The sequence below is a fragment of the Spermophilus citellus genome (assembly GCF_964194105.1).
Source record: "Spermophilus citellus genome assembly, chromosome: 10".
Taxonomy (NCBI): Eukaryota; Metazoa; Chordata; class Mammalia; order Rodentia; family Sciuridae; genus Spermophilus; species Spermophilus citellus.
Window position 1 is genome coordinate 69,937,347 of NC_138197.1, and position 19,255 is coordinate 69,956,601.

Genomic DNA, 19,255 nt, shown 5'->3' on the forward strand with positions numbered 1-19,255 from the left:
GTAGTTGTCACATTGTCATAGGTTACTACCAGCATTTGGAGGAGCTATCCTACACAAGGAAGAGGTACACCCAGAATGCCAATAACACCCCAGTGAGAAACAGAGAAGCAAATGATACAGGAAGCTGGTGTTTCCAGTGAAAGTAAGAAGCTTGGCCAGAAGCTGGCACACCACTGTGACACAGGAGAGAAGGCTGAGGTGTAGTCAGATGTGAGCCTCAGAACTCAGGTTTAGGACATTAGAATCAGGCACTAAAAACAATGAATGGGAACGGTTTTGCAGTTGCAGGAAAGCAGCAAGTTTGACTCCTGACCCTAGAATATTTCAGGATTCCATGTGCAGAAAGAGTACTACTCAGACATGGGAATGCATGGCAAGGGAAAGCCAAGTTTAGTTAAGGCAGGTGGGGCTAAGGAGGGTGAAAAGGCTAAGAATGTACAGAAGTTTCTCTGCAGAACAGGGGGTTTCCAACTCTCATTAATCACATCTCAACACGGTCTCAGATCCCTTCACTTTCTTTCCATTCCTGTTGCTCCCCACCCTCACAGCAGCTTTCACTTGGTTTTCTGAGAGAGCCTCATAAATTGTCTCCATGCTATCAATCTCTCACCTTTTCCAATATGACTTTTACAACGTTGCCAGAAGCATCTTTCCAAAACAAGTCTGATCATGTCACTCTCTCAGTTGCATTCACCGCTGAACTAACTAAATCTGAATCTTAGCATAGCATTGGAGGCCTCTCACCATCTAGCCCTAATTGAACCGTACTAGTCCCTTCTCACTTTTGTTTTTGTCCTGCTTGACTGCTCGCTTTCTATTCCCTTTGCTTGTGTTAGGCTCCCACAATCCTTTCCTTATTCACTTTGCTTTATGTTCAGGTTCACTTCTTGAAAATCACCAGACTATCTCTTCCAATTACCAATAATTCCTAAATTTCCCTAAAGGCAAAAATCACCCAAGATACTTGTTAAGAGCACAAATTCCTGAGCCCCAATGCAGATACAGAATCAGAATCTTTGGAGGACCTGGGAAGCCATCCATGTAGGAAGGTTTTAAAACATGTTCAAAAAAACTTTGATATTCCACCCATCAGGAGGTAGAGTCAAGTTCCCCTCTCCCTAAATATAAGTCAGCCTTGGTTATTTACTTCCTTTTTTTTTTTTTTTAAGGTACTGGGGATTGAATTCACAGCCTTGCACATACTAGGCAAGCACTCTTCCCTTGAGTTACATCTTCAGGCTTAGTGACTCAATTCTATGAAGAGAATGTGGTAAAAGTGATAGCATATGACTTCCAAGGCTAAGGTCATGAAAGGGAACCAACTTCTAGCTTCTTTCTTCTTTTGTTCCCTCCCTCCGTTTCTGGCTGCTTGCCTTAGAACCCAGCCACGAAGCCAAAGAGTCACATGGACTGGCCATGTGTAAGTGTTCCAATCATGACCCCAGCTGAATTCCCAGATGACAGCCAGCATCAACTGCCTGACTTGGGAGTGAGTGAGCCTTTAGACAACTAAGGCTCCCAGTTTTTGAGCCACCCTGGCTGATGCTAAGTAGAGCAGAGACAACCCTGTCCAAATTGGAGATTCACAAGCAAAATAAACAGTCATTATTTTATGCCTCTAAATTTTAGAGGTCTCTGTTTTTGTGATGCTGAGCATCTAACACAAGGCTTTAAGCATGTAAGCAGGCACTCTGCCACTGAGGTACATCCCCTAGCCCAAGATTTTTTTATTTTCTTAATTAAAAATTTTTTGTTTTTGTATCAGGGACTGAACCCAGGGGCTCTTAACCACTGAGCCACATTCCCATTCCTTTTTATTTTTTGAGATACGTTCTCGCTAAGTTACTTAGGGACTCCCTAAGTTGCTGAGACTGACTTTGAACTTGCAATCCTTCTGCCTCAGCCTCTCAAACCACTGGGATTACAGACATGTGGCACCATGCCAAGCTCCCAAGATTATTTTAATCAAAATTATTAATTCATACTAATTATATAGATTATTGTTTTGTCTTGGGGGTTGAACTCAGAAGTGCTTTTACACTGAGCTACATCCCCAGCGTTCTTTTAATTTTGGGACAAGGTCTCACTAATTTGCTGCGGGTCTTACTAAATTGCTGAGGCTTGCCTCAACTTCTGATCCCTCCTCCTGCCTCAGCCTCCCAAATTTCTAGGATAATAAAAGGTGTGCCATAGTGCCTGGCTAATTGTACAGATTAATGTGACATTTACTTATATGCATATATCATGCTTTGCTTGAATCCACCCTCCCTAATGCCCTCTATTACTCTTCCTTCTTTTGCCCTCACTCTTATCTCTCTTCTCTTCTCAATGTGTTTAGTTTCAGGTCATCATTTTTTCTTTAATTACCACATATAGAGAAACACATGATACTTGTCTTTCTGTATCTGGTTTAGTTCATGTAACATCATGATCCCCAGTTCCATCTATTTTCCTGCAAATGATGTGATTTAATTCTTTTTTTACAGCTGAATAATACTCCATCATGTATATATACCATAATTTCTTTATTCATCTTTCAATGCCAGTCTAAGATTTTCTTTAGGGTACTATAGATTGAACCAAGGACCTTGTATATTCTGGGCAAAGGCTCTACCACTAAGCTAAATCCCCAGTGCTTAGGATCTTCTAAAACAGAAGTTGGGGATTTAGCTCAGTGACAGAGCACTTGCCTTGTATGTGTAAGGCCCTGAGTTTGGTCCTCAGCCCTGAAAAAAATAAATAAAACACAACAATAGATAACTGGAACACCATATTATTAGCAAGTACTCCAGATAAATCTTAAGATCACGAAGGTTGGGCTGGGCACTGCGGTGCATGCCTTTAATCCCAGTGACTTGGGAGTCTGAGACAGGAACATCACAAGTTCAAGGCCAGCCTGAGCAACTTAGCAAGGCCCTCAGCAACTTAGTGAGACCCTGTCTCAAAAAATAAAAAATGTAGGGCTGGAATTGTAGCTACAGTGGTAGAGCACTTGCCTAGCATGTGTGAGGCACTGCATTCAATCCTCAGCACCACATAATAAACAAACAAACAAACAAACAAACAAAAAAATAAAGGTATTGTGTCCATCTACAATTTAAAAAATATTAAAAAAAAATAGGGTCAGGGTTGTGGCTCAGTGGTAGAGCACTTGCCTAGCATGCTTGAGGCACTGGGTTCAATCCCCAGCACCACATAAAAATAAAAACAAATAAAGGTATTGTGTCCATCTACAATTAAAAAATATATTTAAAAAAAATAAAAAAGAAGAAGAACTGGGGATATATTTCAATGGTAAATCACCCTGGGTTAAATCCCCAGTACCTGCCCCCCGCCCAAAAAAGCTCCTGGTTTAATTCCCCTGTACTGCTGAATACATAGATACATACATACATGTCTCCTGATTATTATCATCCTTCTTCTCCATGGTACTGTGTATGGTACTCAGTAAGTCATTTCATAATCTCCCTGACAGGTGGTATTGTGTGCTTAAGACAAATGGTCTTTTTGGAACCAAGATCAGCACTTACTTGGAGAATATTTCCACGATAGTTGATGACTTGTTCTTGTTGACAAGAGAAAGTTCTTTAGCTGTTACCCTCAAAGATAGTGAAGTCCATTGCCGTCTGTTAAATGCAGTTGACTCCATCTTGTCTACAGATACTGAAACACCTACACAATAAAGAAAGTCAGAATATTAGATGTAGGAGAGGGATCGACAGCATCCAAGGATTGACAGTGGGGTATGAAAAGTAAGAGAGCAGAGAGCCTGAACCAACACACTCTACTCTTCTTTCACTTCTCCCAAAAACTGTGTAACCTTAGTCAAATGATTCAATATCTTTGGGTTGCAGTCTCCTATAGAAGGGGGTTAGATCAGATCATTTATAAGGTCTCTTCCAGGTCCAACATTTTATGACTGATCCTATGGGGCAAAAGTCAACTGGCCTTTCCCTGAATTTAAGCCTGTTCCAAAGTCACATTTAGAGTGAAATGTTCCCCTCTTCTGAATTACATCCCAGGGGAGGTACAATCAGCATCTCAGCAGAGTCAGATTCAAGTTAGATTCTACCTACATCCAAGCTTCTTTTGGCTGGCCTCGCTCCCCACACTCTGCAGCACTAGCCATTCAGCCTTGGAAGGACAGCTAGGGACTCTGCATGGTCCACTAGAAAGAGCAAGGGTTTTCAGGCTAGGCAGTCTTCAGTAAAACCATAACTTCGTTATCTTGAACAAATTACGTAACTTTGGGGCTGGAGGGTGAAGCTCAGCAATAGAGATTTGCCTAACATGGGCGAGGCTCTGGGTGAGAGGGTGGAGTAACATTTTAAAAAAATTTTTTTTAGTTGTAGATGGACACAATACCTTTATTCCATTTATTTATTTTTATGTGGTGCTGAGGATCGAACCCAGTGCCTCACACATGCGAGGCAAGTGCTCTGCCACTGAGCCACAATCCCAGCCTGGGAGGAATAATCTTTCCAGTTTTAGTTTTTTCTTTTCTTTTTAATTTATTTTTCAGTTGTAGGTGGGCACAATATCCTTATTTTATTTTATGTGATGCTGAGGATTGAATCCAGTGCTTCATGCATGATAGGTAAGCACTCTACCTCTGAGCCACAACCCCAGCCCAGTTTTAGTTTCTTCAGCTAAAAAAATGAGGAAAACGAGGATTATACTTAAACTAGGGTTTTAATGTAGATTTATGGCAACAATACATTTAAAATACTAGGCACGTTAGAGTAGTATAAAGAGCATTTTAAGCATGACATATTAGCTTTGGCACTTGTTATATTTTTACTATGATTAGCAATCAGTAAAATATAATTTTTTTTTTTTTTAGTAAAATATACTTAAATTCAGAGGCCAGAGCCTCCATACTTAAATTCTTTTCTGATGGTATACTGGTGCACACCTGTAACTCCAGTGACTTGGCAGACTGAGGCAGGAGGACTGCAAGTTCAAGACCTGCTGGGGCTGTAGCTCAGTGGTAGAGTGCCTGCCTCGCAGGTGTGAGGCACTGGATTAGATCCTCAGCACCACATATAAATAAATAAATAAAGATATTGTGCCCATCTACAACTAAAAAAAAAAAAAAAGAAAAAAGAAAAAGACCAGCCTCAGCAATTTAGTATGGCCCTGTCTCAAAATAAATAGGGATAGGGATGTGGTTCAGGGCCCCTGGGTTCAATCAAAAATTATTTTCTATGGTCCCTTCAAGCCAAAAAATACCCAAAGCCATTCTCTTGACATCAGTTAATCTCTACCCATTAACCTGGATTTTTTTTTCACCAGTAATTATCAAAGGATTTCCAACTTTTGTCCAGAAGAAGTAAGATTAGATTAGTTGGGGCTCGGGATGTGGCTCAAGTGGTAGCACGCTCGCCTGGCATGCATGAGGCACTGGGTTCAATCCTCAGCACCACATAAAAATAAAATAAAGATATTCTGTCCATCTAAAACTAAAAAATAAATATTTTTTTTTAAAAAAAGATCAGATTAGTCAATAGTTTCCTTATTTGAAGAGCGAAAGTAAAAATTAAAGTCCTACTTGCAGCTCTCTTGACAACTGCAGAGCATAAATCATCTGATACAAGAAATGGTTCCTGGAGTATTGCAACGCACAGCCCTGACAACAGTGGAATACATGGGGCACTGGGCTGCCCTTTCACACTAAAAGTACCAAGATGAAAAGTAGGTGACGGGCAACTCTAATAATCCATGCTACTTCTCCACACATAGCACTTTGTTTTTTATGACTAAAGCCTTGTCTGAAAATAATACTACTTTTCTTGTTTTTGTTGATTTGTCTTAATCCCTATACTGGAAGGCAGCGGAGTTCACAGCAATAGTAAGACCTCTGGCATTAGCGTCAGATAGGCACAAGTATGAGTGTTGGCCTCACCACTCAATGCTATGTACTGTTCCTAAAACTCAGATTTCTCACCAGTAATAACAGGTATGTTTGTTTTGGTCTGGAATTGAATACAGGGGTGCTCTACCACTGAGCTATACCCCTAGCACTTTTTAGTTTTATTTTGAGACAGTGGATCACTAATCTGCCCAGGCTAGCCTTAAACTTGCAATTCTTCTGCCTCCCAAGTCACTGGAGTTATAGGAGTATGTTAACACACTCGGCACAATAACAGTATTCCTTTTCTTAAAAAATTTTTTTGATGTTGATCGACTTTTATTTTATTCATTCATTTATATGCGGTGTTGAGAATCGAACCTAATGCCTCACATGTGCTAGACAAGTGCTCTACCACTGAACCACAACCCTAGCCCCCCAAATAGTATTATTTTGAGGAATAAATAAGATAAAAAAGAATATTCTAATCCAGAATCAGTAAACAATAAATGTTAAAGTTTTTAAAATGTTATATCTTCTTTCTGAATAAAATAATCTCAATATTACTCATGCTTTCTAAATAAACCTGAATGTACCAAATAAAACATGACACCTATTTGTGTATCTACTTCCCAATTTGTAACTGACAGACTCACCACTGTCAGCTTTTTTTCTAACGAGAACAAGGTGTACAAGTAACAAACAATTTGGCCAAACTTAATTATGTAAAACCACAATATTCATCCTTTAAAACAAATTTAGGAAACACTGACCAACACTTTAAGACATTATTTGGCAAAATTATGCTTCCAACATAGGTGTGGGTATAAATGTTGTCAGTTCTTCTACCGTGATGATTTTTAGATGAAAGAGAAAACACATACCCACACAAACACAAGGTTATAAGGTTTGTTCTCAAATCTGTTCATAAAAAAAGGAACAGTGGACCTGGGTGTGTGGCATGTGCCTATAGTCCCAGCTACTTGGAATAATGAAGCAGGAGAGTTCAAGATCAGCCTGGGCAATGTAGGGAGACACTATCTTAAAACAACAACAACAACAACAAAAAAAAAAAAAAGTGGGAGGAAAGTATTGGTTATATGAGGGACTGAGCATGATAAAGAAAAAGGAGTTGATTCCACATCTGGTTTTGAGTACTCCCGGCTAGAATGCTATGGAAAGTTAGAACATCTACCTTGGTATAAGTGCACCATATATACAAGGAATAAATTGTTCACCCCAAAATATGGAGAGACCCCTATCTAAATGGTGTTCATAATCTATTGAACTTACTAGCATATAACAAATAGTTACAGCACAGGGCAGAATGTGGTTAGAGGCAATGCATGGTGTAGGAGAGTAGGATTTTTGGCTGGAGGGAAGAGAAAGAAAAAGATACTAGATTAACTTGGAATGGGCAGAATTTCACAATGAGAGTAGGAGGAATAAAGTACAGGAGAATACCTTTAGGGGATGAGTTAGATTTTGGTTGCAAAAGAAGTTGAAAATAAGGTAGGAAAAGGCAGGATGAGGCCAGACTAGGAAGAGCCTTGAAAACCTTGTTAAGGAAGTTAGGACACATTCCAAAAGTGCAAATATTTAGCCTGTGAGTTAGCAGAAATGTAGTCCTTTTTCTTTTTCTTTTCTTTTTTCTTTTGGTACCAGGAATTAAACCCAGGATGCTTAGACACTGAGCCACATCTCTGGCCCTTTTTATTTTATTTATTTTTTTATTTTGAGACAATGTCTCCCTAAGTTGCTTAGGACCTCACTAATTTGCTGAGGCTGACTTTGAACTCATGATCTTCCTGCCTCCTCCTCCAGAGCTGCTGGGATTACAGGTGTGCACCAACAGGCCAGGCTTAAAGTCTAGTCTTAATGTGCTATTCCTCAGCACAAGCATGACATTTATGGCAAATTTTTTAAGAATTTCCCCTGAGGGCTGGGGTTGTGGCTCAGAGGTAAAGCACTTGCCTATCATGTGTGAGGCATTGGGTTTGATCCTCAGCACCACATAAAAATAAAATAAAGCTATTGTGTCCACCTATAACTAAAAACTAAATATAAAGAAAAATTTCCCTGAGCCTCAATAGTCACATCTGTTAGATAAAAGCTCTACAGTGGATTACCCACAGTCTCTACAGTGAAACAAAGTTTCTGAAAAACCACAATGAACGCCATGTCTTAAAAAAGATTATTCTGCAACAGTGTGTAACTTGCTAAGAGAAGAAACTGGAGTCTAACAGTTACTAAAAGATCCTAAAACTGTCTAAATGAGAGATAATCAAGGTTTTCATTTTGTCTGGTACTGGGGACTGAACCTAGGCTTTACTACTTAGGTACATCCCACTCCTATTACATTTTTTGAGACAGGGTCTCACATAGTTGCTGAGGCTGGCCTCCAACTTGCCATCCTTTTGCCTCAGCCTCCAGAATGGCTGGGATTATAAGTGTGCACAATCACACCCAGCACCATCAAGGTTTAAAGTAGGAATGAAAGATATGTAGAGAGAACTGATAGTTTTCAGAATAAAAGGGACTTAAGGTAAGAGAAGGAATCAAAGCTGGCATCATCAAACATAAACGATTAAAAGTTTAAGGGTAAATATAGAATGACAAGAGAGAGTTTTATTATTTCATGTTGAAATATACACATAATCAAGAAAAATCCAAGTGATACACAAGAAACTTCAAATTCAAAACTACCATTAGAAACCAGACTCTTAGAAGAAAAAAAGTTTTGAAACACCTACTTTATTCAAAGCACAAATCTCCTCACAACCCTGCTACAAGTTTGGTTTTATTTATTTATTTTTTAAATTTTATTTGAAAGAGAGAGTGAGAGTGAGAGAGAGAGAACTTTTTAATATTTATTTTTTTTTTTAGTTTTTGGCGGACACAACATCTTTGTTTGTATGTGGTGCCGAGGATCGAACCTGGGCCGCACGCATGCCAGGCGAGCGCGCTACCGCTTGAGCCACATCTCCAGCCCCAAGTTTGGTTTTATTAACTTAAACTTATTTTTATTTTTATTTTTTTAGTTGTAGATGGACACAATGCCTTTATTTTATATATTCACTTATTTTTTTATGTGGTGCTGAGGACTGAACACAGTGCCTCTCATGTGCCAGGCAAGCGCTCCACCATTGAGCCACAACCCCAGCTATTATCTTATATTTATGATGAAGATAAGTTAAATAACTTTACAAAAATTACTTCAATATAAAGTAGCAGAGTTGAGATTCTTACCTATATTGGTGCTTTTGTGTGTGTGTGTGTGTGTGTGTGTGTGTGTGTGTGTGTGTTTTAACCAGGGATTGAACCCAGGGATACTTTACTACCAAACCACATCCCTATTCCTTTTTATTTTTTTATTTTGAGACAGGGTCTTGCTAAGCTGCTTAGAGTCTCACTAAATTGCTGAGGCTGACTTTGAAAATGCAATCCTCCTGCCTCCTAAATCACTGGGATTAAATGTGACCCACCACACCTGGCCAAATTTATATTCTGTTTAATTCCAAAGTCCATTTTCTTTCTACTACAAGTAGTGAACAATGATCAAAAACATCAAATTTTAACCAAAACTGGGAAGAAAACTTTCTGAGCCATTTAGCTGCAAAACCATATAAATTATCTTCCAGTAGCAGCAAGTACAGTTGGGACCTCCATATCCTTTTCGCATCCATGGACTAAACCAACCATAGATTGAAAAAAAAATTTGTTCGGCGGGTACCAGGATTGAACTCAGGGGCACTCGACCACTGAGCCACATCCCCAGCCCTATTTTGTATTTTATTTAGAGACAGGGTCTCACTGAGTTGCTTAGTGCCTCACTTTTGCTGAGGCTGGCTTTGAACTAGCAATCCTCCCGTCTCAACCTCAGCCTCCTGAGCTACTGGGATTATAGATGTCCACCACCAAGCCTGGCTTGAAAATATCTGAAAAAATATTGCGCTGGATATGGTGCCACATGCCTGTAATCCCAGCACTTTGGAAGACTGTCCTGAACACACACAGACTTTTTTATTGGTTATTATTTCCTTAAAAATATAGTATAACAAGTATTTATATAGCATTTACATTGTTTTAGTCATTTTAGGTAATCTAGAGGTAATTTAAAGTATATGGGAGGATGTGTGTAAGTTATAGGTTAAGACTGCATGCACCATTTTATAAAAGGGACTTGAACATATACAGATTTTTTTTTTTTTTTTTTGGTGCTGGGGATTGAACCCAGAGCCTTGCGCATGCCAGGCAGACACTCCACCACTGAGCCACATCCCAGCCCTATACAGATTTGGGCATGTGCAGCAGTCCTGGAACCAACCCCAGTACCCCCACGGATACCCAAGGAAGGACAACTATATCTTCCCAGAATGGTGAGCACCAGAGGTAATCATTCCTACTTCCAGGAAACTTAAAGTTGTCCAAGGCCAGCTTGAAATACTCTCCACTGTAAATCTTGGTTTTTATGGGCCGTGTTAAAAGTGTGGTATTGCTCCTCACTCACCTAGTCTCTCTTAGATCAGAGTCCCATTTTCAGACTTCAAACTTTAAAACTCATCCTCATAGGTCATATTCATTCTACTGGCACTTCAACTGTGAAGGCAAAACTGCTGGATCAGGGGCTGGGGTTGTAGCTCAGTGGTAGAGCGCTTGCCTAGCATGTGTGAGGCACTGGGTTTGATCCTCAGCACCACATAAAAAATAAAATAAAGGTACTGAGTTAATCTACAACTGAAAACAAAATAATAAAAAAAAACCTGCTGGATTGGCAGATGGATGAATGCAAGAGTTAAGGGAAATAGATAATAACAAAAATAAGATTTTAGCCTCAGAAACTAGAATAAAACAAATAATAATTGGATATAAGAAAGCAACTGATTGCTAAACAAGGAAAATACCTTCATATTTAGATATATGCTGGAGATCTTGACATCAGAAGAGAGGCTTAGAAAGCAATAACTCCCTTTTATACAATGAAGGAACTGAACCACATAAAAGTCTAAAAATTTCCCCCAAATCACCATCTAGTTAGTATTAGAACTCCTTAGCTCTAACTCCCAGTTCAATGTTCTTTAATCAGACCAGATAGCTTGAGGTGGGACAGCTAATCTGTCCTAAGGGTGATCTGGGGCTTAGAGACAAGATCTCTTGCAAAGGTCCTTGAAAAGCAAGGGTTGGGCAGTGACTCACTGGGAAATTTGGCCCCAGGTATCAGCTTCCTCAAGCTACTGCTTAAGGTGAGGGCTGCAGCTGCTCCAGGGAACCCATTCTAATAAACTCATTTATAGGTTCATCTGACCAAGGGAATTGTCTATCAGAAACCAGGTTGGGATAAAAGCAGATGAACTTCTACCACAATCAGCTCTTTCCAAAGCTTCTAAAAAAATCCTAGCCTTATAAATACAATCTCAATTGCCCTTCTCTTTTTCTCTAGCCTCCTGAAAGAATGCATGAGCAAGCAGTATAAGTTACTGAAAGCAGCCTCAAAAAACTATAGAGAACAGTGCTGGGGATGTAGCCCGGTGGTATAATAATTGTTTAGCATATGCAAGGTCTTAGGTTCTGTCCCCAGCACAGCAAACCAACCTGGGAAATTTAACAAGATCCTGTCTCAAAATAAAAAATAAAAAGGATTAGAGTTTATAGTTCATTGGTAGTATACCCCTGGTTCCATTCCCAGCCCCCCACATATACATTAAAAAAACCTAGAGAACAAATTCTAAAAACACATATTGAAAGAAAATGTCATTTTTTAGAAATGAAGGTTGAGTTTTACACTTTTTCTACAACTCTTCTCAGTTTGAATGTCAAAATGTAAAAAGAAGAAACTAATTAAAAGGAAAAACAAAAACAACCTAAAAATGTCAAGGTGCAAAAGGGAATAAAAAAAAAAAGCAATATGAAATACATTTCCACATAATGACTTTTCAGAATGCAAGTTATATTTCTTTTCTTTTTTCTCTTCTTTTTTTCATTTTTTTTTTTTAATTTTTGAGAGATGGTCTCACTAAGTTGCCAAGGCCTCAAACTTGGCAATCCTCCTGCCTCACCTTCCCCAGTTGCTGGGATTATAGACACACACCACTGTACCAGCGAAGTTATGAATTGTTTAGAAGACAATATAAAACTGATGTGCCTTTTTCATTTCTCCATATCAGAGGGTACATGGTGATGATGTTGTATTGCTGGTGATGTTAACATTAACCACCAGGTTGAGGTGGTATCAGGTAGGTTTTTCTACTGTAAAGTGTTGGTAAAGATGGCGCCCAGACTGCTTCTCTTCCGGGAGCTCAGGTCCATGATCACTGAATGGCGCACGAACTGTCACCTCCAATCCCTGTGAATGGCGTCACCTCCAATCCCTGAAGTGGCACGAACTCTCAGCCAATGAAGAAGTAACAGCCCACTCGCCTTGCTCCTCCTCATCCTGCGTTAAGCCCATAAATATCAACACCCTGTTGGTGCTCTCTCTCTTACTCTCCCCTCTCCTCTCTCTCTCCCCCCCCTCCCCCCTCTTCTCTCTTCCCCCCCTCCCCTCTCCCCCCCTCTTCCCCCTCTCCTCTCTCTCCCCCCCTCTCTTCCCCCTCTCCTCTCTCTCCCCCCCTCTCTTCCCCCTCTCCTCTCTCTCCCCCTCTCTCTTCTCTCTCTCTGTCTCTTTCCCCCCTTCTCTTCTGCGACTGACGGCTACGGTCTTGCTAGTCTTGCTAACGGTAAACGGTTGTTTTGGCTTGTTGAGTTTACAGAGCTTTTCCATCGTCCTTTACATACAGTTTATTTTTTTTTCTCTTTGTAACTCACACATATTTGGGAAGAGACACTTTGATACTGTTTCTTAAGCTTTTTCCCACTAATTTTAGCATTTATGGTGGGAGATGTTGTCTACAGCAATTATTAATGTTTTAATGGTAATTTTCTATTGCCCTCATCCTTTCTGCATTATTAACTGTAATTCTTCTGAGGAAGATTTGTCCTTTCTTTCCTTTTTAACGATTTATTTATATTAGTATGAACTCACTGATATTTATTTTATCCCCTGGATACAAATATAAACCGAGCATTCCCAATCCAAAAATCTGAAATCAGAAATGCTCCAAAGTCCAAAACTTTTTGGGTACTGACATGATGCCACAAATGGAAAAATCCCATACCTGACCTCACATGACAAGATGTAGTCAAAACACAAGCACAGGGCTGGATTTGTGGCTCAGTGGTAGAGTGCTTGCCTAGCATGGGTGAGGCACTGGGCTCGATTCTCAGCACTGCATATAAATAAATAAAATAAAGGTCCATTGACAACTAAAAAAAATTTTAAAAAAACACAGGCACAAAACTAAAAATATTGTGTAAATTTATCTTTAAGGCTATACCTATATAAGGTGTATATGAAATATAAATGAATTTCATGTTTAGACTTGCGTCCCACCTCCAAGGTATCTAACTACATATATGCAAGTATTCTAAAATATTGGAAAATTTCCAGCTCCAAGCATTTTGGACAAGGGATATTCAACCCTTATTATCATTGTTTTGTTGCTTAAATTTTTCCAGCTTTGGTCATTTGGAACTTTTGTAGTTTTGTTTCTATGTTCCTTCAATATTCATTCTCTCTCTCTCTCTCTCTCTCTCTCTCTCTCTCTCTCACTCACACACACACACACACACACACACACACACACACACACAGCACTTCCTTACTTTCTAGCATTATAAGATGTTCCACGTTCATCTTGTGTTTGCCATACCCTCCCCTGGAGTCATTCAACTATTTATCCAAGGAGCCAGTGTTTGTTTTATGGTTTTGGTACAAGGGATTGAACTCAGGGGCACTCTCACACTGAGCCACATCCTCACATCTCCCAGCCCTTTTTCATATTTTAAATAGAGAGAGGGCTCCCTAAATAGCTGAGGCTGGCTTTTAACTTGTAATCCTCCTGCCTCGGCCTCTCTAACCCCTGGGATAACAGGCATGAGCCACGGCACCCAGCCTGTTTGTTTCCCTTCAGGGAAAAATCAAGATCTGGGCACTAGGAACGTTCATTACTACAGATAAGTCACTGCTTCTAGGTTCGCTCAGTGGCCAGAACCAGGAAATATATGCACGAATACTGACACATGTATATACACATTTCTATATTCACCTCCAAATCTATCTATTTACCTATATGTACTTATTTTATAAACTAAAATTCTGACTCTAATCTAGCATCATAAGATTAATTCTAATATTCCCTTTGCTTATTTGTAACTTCTTTCTCTGATAGTAAAAAGTTAAGCTCCATAGAACTTCGACTTCTGAAAAGAGATCTAGAATTTTTAAAATTATGCCATTACGAGTTTCTCCTCCCTTGATACACCATATACTTTTTCATTGCATTTGGAATGTTATCTCCTACTCAATCTACCCACCTTTAAAAATTCAACTGAGGGCTGGGGATGTGGCTCAAGCGGTAGCGCGCTCGCCTGGCATGCGTGCGGCCCGGGTTCGATCCTCAGCACCACATACAGACAAAGATGCTGTGTCCGCCAAATACTGAAAAATAAATATTAAAGTTCTCTCTCTCTTCCTCTTTCTCACTCTCTCTCTCACTCTTTCTTTAAAAAAATAAATAAATAAAATAAAAATTCAACTGAGAGACTACCTCCCCACAGAACCTTTTCCTCAAGGGCCCCAGCCCTATCTCCCATCAGCAGAGGTCACTCCCACCACTTTATCATAATTTTATGAATTCTACTCAACAGAAAGATTCTTGAGGTCAGAGTACATACCTACTTTGCCTCTTGCCCTTCTGGTATTGCTTTCTTAAATAAAAGGAACTTTATTGATATGTCTTAAATGAAACTGCATGAAGCTTTGAATTTTATCTGAAACACAATTAGTAAGGAAAGATAAATGCTCCTCATTGCAGTTCCAAAACTAGGTGTTGAGATAGCATATACTGTATTTCAGAACTGTGAATGATTCAGTAATTTCAGTTGCTTCTTCAAACTCTTTGTGGGGGGCAGGGGTACCAGATACACTGAACCACTGAGCCACCCCTTGCCCTTTTTATTTTTTATTTTGAGACAGGGTCTCACTAAGTTGCTTAGGCCAACTCTGAACTTACAATCCTCCTGCTTTAGCCTCCATTACAGGTGTGCACCACTGTGCTTGGCTCCTTTTTTTTTTTTTTTCTAACTCTCCTTTTAAGGATATTTTGTGCCTAAAAAAAACCCCACTAAGATTCACAGCAAGAGCAATGAAAAAGAGACTGTGAAATTGACAAGCAATTTCACTTGTGGAAAGTGCTCACCAAAGAATCATGGAATAAGATTAAGCTTTCTGAGAGATGTTCACTAAGTGTTTATAAACGTTCACCCTTGTTGATTCATACTTCATCACTCCAGGGAAAAAGATGGAAAAAAGCAAGCATCCTCAGATATAATCTTTGTTTTTTAATATTTTTTAAGTGTAGATGGACACAACACAATGCCTTTATTTTTATGTGGTGCTGAGGATCGAACCCGGGTTCCGCTCATGCTAGGCGAGCGCTCTACCGCTGAGCCACAATGTCAGCCCCCTCAGATATAATCTTTCCCCCTTCATGCCTATGGGGCAGGCAGAAAATAAGTGTCACAATATTTCATCTGGACTCTTTTGTTTCGGGCAATGCTGGGGATAGAACCCAGGGACTTATCACTCAGAGCAAACACTTTACCGCTGCCTTGTACCTGAGTTATACCTCCTTGTACCTGAGTTATACCTCCAGCTCCCAGCTGGACTACTAATTTTCCCTAGGACCTCACTATATTCCCACCTCTGACTTTGCCTCTACCTAAAATAGGCTGACATTTTGGACAAGTATGTATATACTCATATATATATATATATATACATAGCTAAGGTTTGTATACAACCAGGTTTGTATACAAACCCAGCTGGGTTTCCTCCTCTATAAATTGGGGATAAAAGAATCCACCTCATTGTTGTGCAAATTAAGTTCTTAAGCATCATATATGATAACACTGTTTATTATAACACTGCCTAACACCTAATAAGTACTCAGTACATCTTTATCATCATTAATATTAATAAACTTTATCTTACATCCCCCATGCTATATTATTTCACATAAGGACTTTGCACAAACTTGCCCTAGAATCCTTTTTTGGTACTGAGGATTGAACCCAGGTGTGCTCAACCACTGAGACACATCCCCAGCCCTTTTTTATATTTTATTTAGAGACAGGGTCTCACTGAGTTGCTAGAGTGCGTTGCTAAATTGCTGAGGCTGGCTTTGAACTCGAGATCCTCCTGTTTCAGTCTCCCATGTTGCTGGGATTATAGACATGCATCACTGCACCCAGTTTGCCCTTGAATCTTTAGGTGGGCCCACTTATCTCTTGATCCTGGGCTTTCCTCTTGAGCATGCTGCCCTTACCAGCACACTACTACACACTGTCTGGAAATGTTTCAATCCTTTCCTGGCCTTATGCTATAAGACCCAGCTTCCTTGGTCCTCCAAGCCTAGGTTAGGTGGTTATTTGTGGTGCCAGGGACCCAATTCAGGGTCTCATACATGCTAGGCAAGTGCTCTATCACTGAATCACACTTCCAGCTAAAGAGGTTCTTCTTAATTTCTCCAAGTACTAGAGCTACCCCTAACTTGATGATTTTGTAATTTTTTTTTTCTACTGGAGATTGAACCCAGGGGGCACTTAACCACCTAGCCACATTCTCCATCCCTTTTTGTATTTTATTTAGAGACAGGGTCTTGCCAAGTTGCTTAGGGCCTCGCTAAATTACTGAGGCTGGCTTTGAACTCATGATCCTCCTGCCTCAGCCTCCCAAAACACTGAGATTACAGATGTGCACCACAACACCCAACAGTCACACTGTGTAACAGTGCCTGACACACAGTAAACATTCAAATATTTAAGGAAAGGAGTTCAGATAGCTGAAATTGTTGGTTAGATTCTAGTGCTAGTGCTTTGAGGGAAAAGAAAATGAAACAAGATGGTAGGTTGTTTTTATTCCTAAATAAATCATTCCAATTATGGGAAACCAATGTAATTCAGCATAAAAAAAGAAAAATGTCTTTAGTACTAAACTCAGGTAGAACAAAACTAAACTTCATCAATACAGGCTGTTTAAGTCAACTTCCTTTGTTGACATAATTCAGGTGTTTTCTTACAAATGCTAATGATTAGCCATTTGGCTCCACAGGTAACAAGCCAAACAGTAATTTAGAAACCAAAGGAAGTTAAGATGAGACATAAAAGAGGGGAAAAACTGAATTGGTAGGTTACAAACTTGACTATACATAGGAATCATCTAGGAAACTTGTTTAAAATACTGATTTCCAGGTCCCATCCCATGATTCTGATTCACCAGGTCTGGAATAGGGTCCAGGAAGACCACAATTTTTATTTTTATTTTTTTTTAAGAGAGAGAGAGAGAGAGAGAGAGAGAGAGAGAGAGAATTTTTTAATATTTATTATTTTTTAGTTCTCGGCGGACACAACATCTTTGTTGGTATGTGGTGCTGAGGATCGAACCCGGGCCGCACGCATGCCAGGCGAGCGCGCTACCGCTTGAGCCACATCCCCAGCCCCAAGACCATAATTTTTAAAAAATATTTTTTAAATTGTAGATGGATACAATACCTTTATTTATTTATTTTTATGCGGTGCTAAGGATCAAACCCAGGGCTTCACACATGCGTGGTGAGCACTCCACCACTGAGCCACAACCTCACCCCGGACGACCACATTTTAACAAGAACTTTGAAGTGCTTCTAGTGTATAATGTTTTCCCCCATTAAATGCTGACAACTCTGAATTTAAGGGTTAAGAGCTATATGTACTCCAAGAAAAATGAAAAAACAACAGAAAAAAAAACATTTTATATTGCCCACTTTGAATTTTATATTGCCATTCGAATTTGGCAGTGCAAGGAAATATATGATCTTTAAAAGTAGACTGAAATTTGGACAAATTGAATCTGGAAGACTGAACTGATAAATTGATGTGCCTAATTTGATGTCCATCATCTAGATTCAGCTAGAACTCCCCTAACTACACAGCACAAAATCATTGTGTACACTCAATGATTCATGATAATAAAATCAAATTCTTTTCAGAAGCTGGGTGTATGGCTCAATGGTAGAGCACTTGCCTAGCAGCACCCCATACATATACACACACACACACGTAATCAGGTTATTTTCATTATTTCCCCTCTAATCCAGTTTGTCCCTGAATTTAAAATGCTGCTAAAGAGCTGAGTGCAGTGGTGCATGCCTGTCATCCCAGCTACTCTGAAGAGTGAGGTAAGAGGATCTAAAAAAAAAAAAATTAATTCTGGTTATTTATTTATTTATTTGGGAAATACTGGGAATTAAACCCTGGGGTACTTAACCACTGACCTATATCCCCAGCCCTTTTTATATTTTATTTAGAGACAGGGTCTCACAGAGTTGCTTAGAGCCTCATTAAGTTGCTAAGACTTGCTTTGAACTTGAGATTCTTCTGTCTCAGTCTCCCAAATTGCTGGGATTATAGTATGCACCACTGTACCTGGCAAGGACTACAAATTTGAGGCCAGCCTGGGCAATTTAGCAAGATCCTGTACCCCCCCAACACCCTCCCTCCAAAAAAAGGGCTAGAGATGTAGCTCAGTGGTAGAGACCCCTGGGTTCAATCTCCAAATACCACAAAATAAGTAAGTAAGTAAATAAATAAGCTGATTAAGGGCTGAGGATGTAACTTAGTGGTAGAATGATTACCTATCATGCATGAAGCCCTGGGTTCAATTTCCAGTTTGGCAAAATAAATAAATAAATAAAATAAAACAAAGTGTGTTTAAAATAAATATACAAAGAATAAAAATGGTGTTTGAATGTAAATTATATTTTATTTTTATCTACTGAATGTGAAGGCAACTATAATTTATTGAGATATTAACGTTAAAACAGGGAACCAACAAGCTTAGGCTCTAATCTTGAATCTGCCCCTAATTAGGCATGTTTCCTTGAATAAGACACCTGTCAGGGCCTTGCCTTCTTCTTGTGCAAAATGAAGAGGTTACAATAGCCTACTGTTTTTCTAATTGCAAGTCACAATTAGTAAGTTATGAAATCAGTTTTAATAGTTAGAACCAGCATGTTTGTTTGTAGTACTGGGGATTACACTCAGAGCCTCACACCTGCCAGGCAAGCACTCTACCACTCAGCTACATTCTCAGCTTGTTTGTTTTAATGAAAAAGAATAAAATGCAATAGAAAATGTCAGAGTGCATCACACATACTGTAGTTAAATATTCTTTTATAAGGCTTTTGTTTCAGTTATTTGTGCGCATGTAAACTGGATAGGAATGCAAAATATTTCTTACTGTGGGGTATGTTTTATAGAATTATAGTT

At 39.4% G+C, this 19,255-nt stretch overlaps 1 protein-coding gene across 5 annotated transcripts in view; it reads right to left on the reverse strand.

Annotated features, from left to right (window-relative positions):
- Positions 1-19,255, reverse strand: part of LIMA1 (LIM domain and actin binding 1) — a 98,413-nt gene that overhangs the window by 57,049 nt on the left and 22,109 nt on the right. For all 5 annotated transcript variants that reach the window (XM_081309077.1, XM_081309076.1, XM_081309075.1 and 2 more), the window contains exon 2: positions 3,531-3,672. In XM_081309077.1, coding sequence (XP_081165203.1) covers positions 3,531-3,649 — 119 coding nt within the window. In that variant the 5' untranslated portion in view covers positions 3,650-3,672. The remainder of the gene's footprint in view (positions 1-3,530; positions 3,673-19,255) is intronic.